At 42.1% G+C, this 12,278-nt stretch overlaps 1 protein-coding gene across 15 annotated transcripts in view; it reads right to left on the reverse strand.

The window, feature by feature from the left end:
• Positions 1–12,278, reverse strand: part of PCM1 (pericentriolar material 1) — an 869,560-nt gene that overhangs the window by 409,058 nt on the left and 448,224 nt on the right. For all 15 annotated transcript variants that reach the window (XM_033944006.1, XM_033944000.1, XM_033944047.1 and 12 more), the window contains one exon: positions 12,085–12,230. In XM_033944006.1, the coding sequence (XP_033799897.1) occupies positions 12,085–12,230 (146 nt within the window). The remainder of the gene's footprint in view (positions 1–12,084; positions 12,231–12,278) is intronic.

Raw genomic sequence — 12,278 nt, forward strand, 5'->3', positions numbered from 1 at the left:
TGTCGCCCAAGACCAAATCTGTTGGGCTTCCTGACACAACAGGCGAGAGCCCGTCCCTCCCTGTTTGTTGATGTAGTACATTGCAACTTGATTGTCTGTGCAAATGAGTAGTACTTGAGGAAAGAGAAGATGTTGAAATGCTTTGAGGGCATAAAACATTGCTCGGAGTTCCAGGAAATTGATGTGATGCTTCTTTTCCTGGGCAGTCCAAAAACCCTGAGTTTGGAATTCGTTCAAGTGAGCTCCCCAGGCATAGGGGGATGCATCTGTGGTGATGACTAGATGATGAGGAGGTAGATGGAACAGTAGACCTCTGGATAGATTTGAAGATGTCAGCCACCAAAGAAGCGACTGTCGAAGAGACGATGTCACAGATATGTGTTGTGAGCAAGGATCCGTCGCTTGTGACCACTGGGTTGCTAGGGACCATTGAGGAGTGCGCAGGTGGAGTCGTGCGAAGGGGGTGACATGCACTGTCGAAGCCATGTGCCCCAAGAGCACCATCATGTGATTTGCAGAGATGGTAATCTGTTGAAACATCTGCCGACAGAGATGAAGGATGGTCTGAAGGCGGTTGGATAGAAGAAACGCCCTCATGAGAACAGTGTCCAGAATGGCACCAATGAATTGAAGTCGCTGGGTTGGAATGAGGTGCGACTTGGGTAGATTGATTTCGAAACCCAACAGTTGAAGGAAGTGAATGGTCTGGCTGGTGGCAAGCAGAACCGCCTGAGGAGAATGAGCCTTGATCAGCCAGTCGTCCAGATAAGGGAAGACTTGAAAATTGTGAGAGCGGAGATAAGCTGCTACCACAATCAGACACTTGGTGAATACCCTGGGAGAGGAGGCTAGACCGAAGGGTAGCACCTTGTACTGATAATGATGTTGATTGATGAGAAAGCGCAGATATTGTCTGGACATCAGATGGAGAGGAATATGTGTGTAGGCCTCTTTGAGATAGAGGGAGCATAGCCAGTCACCCTGAGTGAGAAGAGGGTAGAGGGTGGCAAGAGAGAGCATTTTGAACTTCTCCTTGACTAAACATTTGTTGAGATCTCTGAGATCTAATATAGGTCTGAGGTCTCCGGTCTTTTTGGGAACCAGAAAGTACCTGGAGTAAAATTCCTGACCTCATTGATCTGGAGGAACTTCTTCGATGGCACTGAGAAGAAGGAGGGATTGAACCTCTTGAGAGAGAAAGAGGGATTGAGACTTGTTGGAAGCAGACTCTTTTGGCAGGCCTAATGGCGGAGGAGTCTGAAAATTCAGGGAGTAGCCGTGGGCGATGATAGAGAGCACCCACTGATCGGTGGTGATTACCTCCCATCGAGCCAGAAAAGTATTTAGGCAACCTCCGATAGGCTGTGGAAGAGGACATGAGGGAGGAAGACTGGCAATGCCCTGGAGAAGAGAGTCAAAAGGGCTGAGTTGGTTTAGGCTGAGCAACAGGTTTAATTGTAGGCAGCTGTTGTTGGCGAGCCTGTTGGTGCTGTTGCTGCTGCTGCCTCCGAGGTTGAGGAGGATGAGGCTGAATTGGCCGAGCAGAGAAACGGCGCTGGTACGATGTCTGCTGCCTAAAAGGACGAGTAGGAGGGGGTTTCTTTTTGTTTTTCAATAAGGTATCCCACCTCGTCTCATGAGCCGAAAGTTTCTGGGTGGTGGTATCCAGAGATTCTCCAAACAGCTCATCACCCAGGCAGGGAGCATTGGCAAGGCGGTCCTGGTGGTTAACATCAAGTTCTGAGACGCGAAGCCATGCTAATCGTCTCATAGCTACAGACATTGCGTTAGCTCGGGATGTCAGTTCAAATGTGTCATAGATGGAACGGACCATAAACTTCCTGAGCTGTAAGAGATTGGTAGTGCATTGCTGAAAAGCAGGAAGTTTGCGATCAGGAATATATTTCTGAAAAGTGGCCATCTGCTGTATAAGATGTTTCAGGTAAAACGAGAAGTGGAATGCATAGTTACCTGAACGGTTGGCCAACATAGCATTCTGGTAAAGGCGTTTACCAAATTTGTCCATAGCCTTGCCCTCTCTGCCAGGAGGGACAGAAGCATACACACTTGAGCCTGTAAATTTCTTCAAGGTGGACTCGACCAGCAAAGATTCGTGTGGAAGCTGAGGTTTGTCAAACCCTGGAATAGGAATAACTTTATAAAGTGATTCCAATTTCCTTGGAGCTCCTGGGATGGTGATAGGAGTCTCCAGATTTTTATAAAAAGTTTCCCTTAAGATATCGTGAAGGGGTAATTTTAAAAATTCCTTGGGAGGTTGGTCAAAGTCCAAAGCATCCAGGAATGCCTTTGACGTCTTAGAATCAGACTCTAATGGGAGAGAAAGGGTGTCTGACATCTCCCTAAGAAATTTAGTGAAGGAATAGTGCTCTGGCTTACTAGCAGGATCCTGCACTGATGGGTCAGCCTCGTCCGATGAAAAATCCTCCTCGGTACCGAGGGGATCCTCGGAGTCATCCCATAAATCAGGGTCACGTATCGATGGAAGATGGCCCTGAGATAGAGGAGTAGAGGATTCGGTATGCCTGGTTTTGCGTACCGATTTGCCGGAACGCATCGACACTGTACCTGGTGAGTGTAAAGCGGTACGGGTATCAGAGAGCTGTACCGGATCAGAGACAGAGTGAGCAGCTCGACGAAGAGACTTTGATTCTGCCAATAAAATAGGCATAGACATAGAAGAGGCAGATTTAAGCGGTGCCGATAACGTCGATGCCGACAAAATAGGCTGGACGATCGGTACCGTAGGCTCAGTAGGTACCGAGAGTGGAAGGTTCGGAGTTAGCAGAGCCGGGAGCAGGTGTTGTAATTGCTCCTTAAGCTGGACCTGGAGGATGGATGCTATGCGCTCATCCAAAGACGGTCCCAATGGCACCGGTACTGCTTTTTTTTGCTCGGTACCTGCGGTGCAGCTTGACGCTCAGGCGAAGTCGATGCCGATGAAGAGGCAGTCACTTCTATGGGAGCGGAGCATTTGCAGGGCTGGCATGCAGTCTGCAGGACTTGGCTCACTGCATGTTCGACTGGCGGGCCGAGAACTGTAGGGGATGGCTTCTTAGCCGGCTTACCTGAGGGGTGCGACACCGAAGATGTATCTTGCGGTGTCGAAACCGCCGGTGCCGACTTGGAGGAAGTTGCTGATGCCGGGGTCGATGCCGGTGGAACTTCCATAGTGGCACCGAAAAGAAGCTGCTGCTGTATCTGGCGATTCTTCAAAGTTCTCTTTTGAAGAGAACCACAGCGGGTGCACGTCTCCGCCCTATGGTCCGGACCCAAGCACTAAAGGCACCACTTGTGCGGGTCGGATAAAGAAATAGGGCGTGCACACCGCTGACACTTTTTGAAACCCGGTGAAGGGGGCATGAAGGGAAAAACGGCAGTAGCAAAATCGAAACCTGAGGCTTCGATGGTGCCAACAGGCCCCGCCGGGGCCGACTGAAAAAAGTAAAAAAAAAATAGACTTTTTTTTTTTTTTTTTTAAATTGAAATCAAGAAAAGAATAAAAAGAGAGTTTCACAAGAAAAAATACGCGAGCGGGAAGGCGAAAAATGGATTAACCAACACGCGTCTTCTTAGCTCCGCGGAAACTAAGAAACTGGGGACCGCGCACCTTCGTCGGGAGGGAAGGCACTCGCGCACGCGTGGTGCGGCCTAGCTAGAACTTTCTAAGTTCTTAGAGTGCAATCACTCTAAAATTGTCCGTACCAGGGCTCCGTCGGTGCCGTCACCCATCAGTCAAGAATATGCTGCCTGCTTGTCCTGGGATAAATTCTTTTTCCGCAAGCTTTGCATTATGGAAGCTCAAATAAGGTGGGAAGATTATTGGCGAATTATCTTAAAAAAAAAAAAAAGAAAGACAAAAATAAGTGTAATTAAAGATGATAAAGGTGATACTCATTCTCAAATTGGACCTATATTAAAACAATTTTTAAATTTTTATAAAGCCCTTTATTCTTCTGAGTCTTATTTAGATAGAGAAAAAGATGGTTTAGAATTTTTGAAGTTAATTGAAGGTCCAAAAGTTCCTGATCATATAAAAAGAAGTCTAGAAGAGCCAATATCACTAAAAGAACTACAAGACGCATTCAAGTTCCTTAGAGTAGTGACCGCTCCAGGTGGTGATGGTTTTATGGTAGAGTTCTATAAATCATTCCAAATTACCCTATTACCCTATTTATTAAATTTATATCAAGCTCAACTAAATAAAGGTTGTATTTTAGGCACTATGGCAGAATCATTAACTATTATTTTACCGAAGCCAAATAGAGATCCTACGTTGATTTCAAATTACAGGCCTATTTCTTTAATCAATGTAGATGGTAAATTGTTGGCTAAACTTTTGGCCATGCGTTTGGCTAAGGCTCTTCCTTATATAGTTGGTATGCACCAAACAGGTTTTGTTGCTCAGAGGCACTCTTCAAATAATATCAGACTGGCCTTTCATATGTTATATCTAACAAAAACCATGAATGATCCGGCTTTGGCCTTTGATCGGGTAGAATGGACCTTTATGTACCAGGCCATGGAGTGGTTTGGTATTGGTTCAGGATTTATACAAATGATTAAAACATAGCTCTCCTGTTGCTAGATTATATATTAACAATAATCTTTTGGATTGCTTTAAGTTGCAAAGGGGGGTTAGACAAGGCTGTCCCTTGTCTCCTTTGCTTTTTGATATAATAATTGAACCCTTGTTATTAGCTATTCAACAAGTAAAGGAAATACAAGGTATTCCGCATTCTGGAAAGGAATATAAAGTTTCAGCTTATGCAGATGATATATTGCTTCATTTGAGAAATCCTGAAACAACCATTCCATGTTTACTTGAATTGATTGAGGAATTTGGCAAATTCTCAGGATATAAAATAAATTGGACTAAGTCAGAAGTTCTTCCTCTAAATGTACATTGTACAAAAGGTTTATTTGATTTATTCCCTTTTATTGGAAAGAGGAAGGAATAAAATATTTAGGAATTTGGATAAAAAATACACTCGATGAGACAATGAAAGTGAATGAAAGAACTTTATTATAAAAGTTAACAGAATTATGTGAGCAATGGAATCCTTTACATCTATCTTGGTGGGGAAGAGTCCAAACTATTAAGATGATGATTTTGCCTGTTTGTTACCAAATGGTATGATACCAGTTTTTTTTCAGGGGTCTTTTTATAAAAAGTTAAACAATATTCTTACTAAATTTATTTGGCTGGGTAAAAGTGCAAGAATTGCCTTAGTGTCTTTACAAAGGCCAATTGTGGAGGTGGGGTAAATTTTCCCAACTTCTACAGATATCATCAGTCCTATATTATGCGCCAGGGTATGTATTGGGTCCTCCCAGAGCTCATGGATAAGCTTCCAGATTGGTTATGGTTGGAATGACAACTCATGTTTCCTATTAGGCTTGGTCATCTTCTTAGTATCAAAAAGCCTAGTTTACGTAAAAATAATAGAATATTAATGGACACATGGAAAACTGTACGATATATTAATAATTTAACACCTATTCCAATTCAAAAATCTACATATCAAACTATATGGCTGAACTCCAGGATTCAAATAGGCGGTTTCAAGATTGTCTGGAAAGATTGGATTTCTGCAGGAATACATACCTTAGATGATGTTATATCTAATGGTAAACTTCTTGATTTTTCACAGTTGCAACATAAATTTGGCTTGGATAAAAAACAAAATTATAAATGGTTGCAACTGAAGCAGGTTATTCAGGCAGGGTTCCCTGAATGGAAATCTCTTAATAATCAATTTAGTTTATAATTCTTATGTTTTCAGGCAGACTTCCTGGGGCACCAGGCCGCACAGTGGTACAAATTATCCTCTGACTATTTGAATAAGAAACCAAAAACTGGACTTAAGAGATATTTGGAGCATTGAGATTAAGCATCAAATTAATGCATCTCAGTGGCCACGTATTTGGTCTTGGAGGATGAAATGTACAATGTCTGCATCTATGAGGCAAACATGGTTTTTCCTGTTGCATAGAGCACTCTGGACCCCTGTTCGTTTACAAAAATTGGACTGCTCTAAGTCTAATAGATGTTGGCATTGTCATCTCGATGCTGGAACTTTAGATCATTTATTGTTTCACTGTCCATTTATTAAGGCTTTTTGGCAGTCAATTTGGGATCAAATAAATTGTATGTTAGAAGATCATGTGGCATTGTCAAATGACACAATTTTATTTGGCATGTCAATGAGAGCTAAGAGCCAAATATCTTCTAATAACAAACTTTTAATGATTTTGACAGGAGTTGCCATCCAATAAATAACATACAATTGGAAAGATTGTACAAGATTGAGTTATAGTTTCTGGTGGAATTCAGTGTGCCACTTGTATAAAATGGAAAGGGCGTTAGCAGTTCAGAAAGAATATTTTAATAAATTCAAGGATGTGTGTGGGCCATTAATAATTTACTGTAATGAATAATAAGTTACTCTAGTGAATAATATCTTTTTTCCCTACTTAATTTAAATATTAATATGGGGTGGGGGGGGCGCTAGTGAGCTGGGGGGGGCGCTAGTGAGCCCGATGAGTTAGGTCGCGGACTGCACACGCTCCGGCGCTGAACTCAATAAACTAACCCAAAAAAGCAACAATCCCGAGGTGATTTTCGCTAGCGGCGAGCCGATTTGGAAGGGGAAAATATTGCGAACTCATGGCGTCGGGTAAGCCGTCGAAAAGAAAAAGCGCCGAGCCTGTTTCCCCGAGCAAAGCGCCTCCTCTCAAACCCGACGACACGGCTTCCGCCGCCATTTTAGAGGAGCTGCGCTCGATCCGCGAGCTCCTTGTAGACACGAGGCAGGATATAAATGATTTAAGGTCTGACTTTGCCTCAATGAAAGAAGACTTTGCCTCTACACAGGCAAAAGTGGGCGAGTTGGAATCGCGGTTTGTGGGAGCGGAAGCGACCATTAAAAATCTGCAAAAGCAAACCGCTCGCATTCCAGCACTTGAAAGAGCGCTTGAGGCTGCTGATAATCGTGCACGCCAGAACTGCTTCCATCTGCTGGGATTGCCGGATGGTCGGGAGGTCTGCGATCTCACTGAATTTTTGACTGCACTTCTGCCTCAACTTTTGAAAATGAATGATGACTTTAAAATTGAATTTGATAATGCTATCCGGTTACCGCAGCCCAATGTTATTCACAAGAAATATCCACGCCCCATACTGGTTTCTCTACTAAAACACCAACAGGTACTTAAAATTATGCAACATGCCCAACTACATGCCCCACTCACTTTTGAAGGAAACAAGATCCTCATCCTGCCTGATCTTGCTAAGGAAACTGCTAAAAGGAGGAAGCTGCTTCTCTCGTACTGTCCACAGCTCAAGTCCATGGAATGTTTTACTCTGCCCTCCTGCGGGTGACTCACAATAATGTGACTAAAGATTTTCATTCTCCTTCAGCGTTAGCCGACTTCATTGAATCTGTGAACCCTACCCTGATTGATAAAACCTGATATCCTGTATACCTTATATATACATGCTATATGGTTTCACATATATGATGCTCTGTATCTATCTTTGTTTTTGCCAGGAGTGTTGCTGATCCTTTGAACTTTCTCTTACTGCTGACTGACCCACAGTATGCTAGATGTTTTTCTGATGTTCTTTTATGTTATTGCAGTGCCTATTAAGCAGACTTTAGCAGGATCAGAGAGCCTGTTGTTACCCGCTAAGAGGTTGAAAATGTATTATACTGTCTTATCACCCCATGTTAGGACTAGAGTGATGTATTATGATATTTTTGTCCTATGTCTCTAACCTGTTTTTCTTTGAACGTAAAGGGCTTTAATAACCCAATTAAAAGACTCAAAATCCTGAAATATACTGAATCTCACCAACCTGATGTAGTTTTTTACCAGGAGACCCATCTGAATGCACTGGAAGCATCTAAGATTGCACCGAAATGGGCATATGCACCACTATTCTCTCCATCTTTGGGACGTAAAAATGGAGTTCTTACTTTGATCCGAAAGAGACCAGATATTCAAATAGTTTCCTCTGCGCACGACATAGAGGGCAGATGGCTTCAAGTTAAATTGTTGGTGGGTGGCGCTTGTTTTTACCTATATAACATCTACGCACCCAATCAAGATTGTCCAGAATTCTTTGACTCTCTCACAACTGAGGTAGGAGCCTCTTCTGATGGCCCCTGTATACTAGGTGGAGACTTTAATCTCATTTTATGCCCAGAGAAAGATAGAAAATCAAAGGTGCCGTACAAAAAAACTAAAGCATGGTACCGTCTTCAGGATCTACTCTTTCAGCTGAAACTACTGGATCCTTGGCGCTTGCTACACAAGGAAGATTCTACTTTCACGTTCTTCTCACCGCCCCATGCATCTTACTCTAGGCTAGACTTCTTCTTAATCAGTTACTCCCTGGTGGAGAAATTGAGCGACTCAGACATATTGACTTTAACGGTTTCTGACCATTCGGCTATTTCAGTGACGTTTCATGATCTCCTTCCGACCAATTCTCAAAAGCTGTGGAGATTCAACTCCACTTTGCTGTCGGACCAGCTGTTCATAGACCATGTTAATTATCGTATTAGAGACTTCTTTGAACTAAATCCAGTGAGTGATACTTCGTGGCAAATCACTTGGGACGCTTTCAAATCATATATAAGAGGCCAGATTATTGCCTACGCATCAAAAAAGAAAAAAGAAGATAGACAATGTCTACAGAACCTGGAGCGCCAAATTTCTACTTTAGAAAAGGCTCATTTTGCAGATCTCTCCAACCCTATTATATCTGTCCAACTTGGTAAACTCCGATATGAATACAACCTCCATCTTAGCACTATTGCTTCAGCAGAAGTATTCCTGCAATCGGCATCCTATTATGCCACTAACAACAAAGCTGGGCACCGTCTGGCTAATTACTTGAAGATAATAACGGAGAGGACTCAAATCCCTGCCATCAACACGGACAATGCTACTACCCTAACAGACAGCTTGGATATCTGCAACCACTTTCAGGCTTACTACAAGCAGCTCTACTCTTCAGAGATGCCGGACCCGTCTCGCATTAAGGTTTACCTCGACCGGATTTCTGGACCCAAGTTGGACGAACAGGATAACATTTCTCTCACACAACCTATACAGTTGTCTCAACTCACTGAATCCTTACAATCTATGGCCAAATGAAAAGCTCCAGGTCCGGACGGACTAACAGTTGAATTTTATTTGGCGTTCCAAACACTCCTTCTTCCAATAATGCTGACCTATTTTCACTCTCTCATTGACCACGGTTACGCTAAGGGCTCCTTTACTGAAGCTGTGATCATCGTTATACCGAAACCTGATAAGGATCCACTGAAGGTACATAACTATAGACCTCTTTCACTCATAAACATTGACGCTAAGCTATTTGCAAAAATATTAGCTCTAAGATTGCAAACTGTACTACCGAAATTGATTAGTATGGAACAGACTGGATTCCTGAAGGGGAGACTTTCAAGCGACAACACCAGGCTCTTCTCCCATGTACACTCTCTGGCTCCAACATATATGCCTGATGGAATTACTATGTCTCTCGATGCCGAAAAGACATTCGACCGAGTGGAGTTGCCTTTCCTGTTTCAGGTATTATCATGGTTCGGCTTTCCAAATGATTTAATCAAAATGATTAAGGTCTTATACTCTAATCCATCCACTCGTCTTCGTATTAATAATGTCTTTTCAGACTCATTCACACCGTCTAGAGGAACAAGGCAGGGTTGCCCCCTGTCACCTGTTATTCAACCTAGCTCTGGAGCCTTTACTTCTGGCCTTGAGATCTGATTCATCGATTCGAGGTCTCTGCATTGATGACTTACATATCAAGATGACGGCGTACGCTGATGATATCCAACTGTATGCTTCTATGTCTTCCTTACCGTCTATCATCAATACCATAGCTGCTTATTCTTTAGTATCTGGCTACAAACTGAATAAATCTAAGACCGAGGTCATGTCTCTGACTGGAGAGCCTTGTGGAGACATTATTAAGCAGTTGGACCTGAAATATGCTCCTGAAAAACTCAAATATCTGGGAATTTATTTTGGAGACTCGATGGAGGAAACCCTAGACTTGAACACGTCCCTCATACTTCAGATTATCAACTCCACCACTTCCAGATGGTCACCGTTGAAATTGTCTTGGTGGGGTCGTTTGGATTCTCTGAAAATGGTGCTAATCCCGAAAATTACTTATATATTGTCAATGATACCTGTTCTTTTTTCCGCATCGTCGTATAAGAAATTTGAATCACTCATGTCCCAGTTTTTATGGAACAAAAAAGTACCGCGAATAGCCTTAAAAAAGCTAAAAGGCCCCAAGGAATATGGAGGAGTCAATTTCCCTGATCTGTATTATTATCACCTGGCCTTTCTATGTAGACAGGGCTCCCAATGGTTGTCTACTCCTGTGGAAGAACATCCTCCTATCTGGCTAAAGCTAGAGCGCAAACTGTTTGGTGAACAATACCTACAATACCTACCATTTCTCCAACCGGACCGTAAGATCAAGGAGAACCACATCATTTCTGCTACTAAGATTGCGATTCAAACTGTAGATGACCTTGCTCCCCTTTCTTGGAGAGATACCATGGCCTCACCCATTTGGCGCAACCCTCATCTAAAGATACAAGGCCAATATATTGAATGGCAATCGTGGCGCCGACTGGGAATATGGTCCATTCAACAACTAAGAGAAGCTGATTGCTTTGTACCTTTCAACCATTTGACAAATGTCTTTGGTCTATCGTCAACTCAATATTTTCAGTGGATGCAGCTGATACATTGCCTAACTGCACATCTCAAACATAATAAACTCTCAAATGATCAACCTACCATCTTGCAATGGGTGACCCAGATTCAATCTCTTCCCGGACAGGCTTCCCATTGGTATAAAATACTACACAAAAGGAAATTCCTCTCCCCTGATGTACTATATGAAAACTGGGCTCGAGATGTTCTTCAGCCAGACTTTATTCCGGATTGGGAGAATATATGGATGACATCCTTTAAAGCGATGAAGTCTTTAGCACTATTACAATTAACCCTTTTTCTTTAGCACAGAGTGTATTGGACTCCAGATAAATTACACAAAATTGACACATCCATATCGGATAAATGTTGGTCCTGTACTACTCAAGCTGGTACATACAAACACATGATTTACCATTGTTCCTTTTTACAACATTTCTGGAGTGAGATATGGCTCACTATTAGTAAGATACTACATATAACTGAGCCCATTTCATACCAGGTTGTTATATATGGTGCTACTGTTCTTACAATACAGTTGGATAAATTTGAGACTAGGTTGCTTGCTTGTTTGATACTCATTGCTTTTAAATCTATTTTATCCTCCTGGAAAGACTTCTCAGTCCTTTCTCATGCTCACTGGTGGAACTCAGTATGCTTATATGCCAAGTTTGAAAAAGTTGCGGCGGAGAAAACCAACTCTCTCCCGACTTTCCTGAAAGTATGGACTCCTGTTATGGACTATTGTTTGACCTAAATATATGGTTTGCTCCAGTTAAGCCTTTATAGTTCTCACTATCATAAACGCTTTCCTTTTTGACCTCACATACCTGCTAAGATATATGTGTTTTGGGCCTCAATACTGCTGTTAACTGCTAGTTATACTCAGATGGTTACGAATGTACCTTTTTTTTTGCAGTTTAAACACTTGTTCATGTTATGGTTTTCTTTTGTTTTTGTGAAAATTTCAATAAAAAGATTGAACTTAAAAAAAAAAATATGGGGTGGGGGTGGATTTCTAGAATTTCATTATTGGTTGTGATGGGAATATTATTAGGTACATATGATATTATATATATAATTTAATTTTAATCGGGTGAGGGGATGGGGTTAAATCTTATCTTTGAAAGAAGTTGTAGAATTTCAAGTGATGTGTTATTTTGTTTGTTGATATTTTCTGTGCACTTGATGTAAAATATAACATGAATAAAGAATTTAAAAAAAAAAAAAAAATTACAGTAGTTGAGATGCCATCACCATCTCCCTAGCCTCTCACACATATCTTATATTACATACCTGTGAACATTGTTCTGTTGCCATGAGAGCTGAGAGTAACATTGGTTCAGCTGATGCATTATAAAGTGCACTTGCGGAGATCCCACATTACCAGGCATCACACTGTAGGGACTGGTGAGAAGATTCTGTAGTAAGCAGGAAAGGGTCTATAATAAGAAGACAAAGGCTATATTACAAACACTTGAATAATTTGC

Source organism: Geotrypetes seraphini, chromosome 1 (assembly GCF_902459505.1).
Source record: "Geotrypetes seraphini chromosome 1, aGeoSer1.1, whole genome shotgun sequence".
NCBI lineage: Eukaryota > Metazoa > Chordata > Amphibia > Gymnophiona > Dermophiidae > Geotrypetes > Geotrypetes seraphini.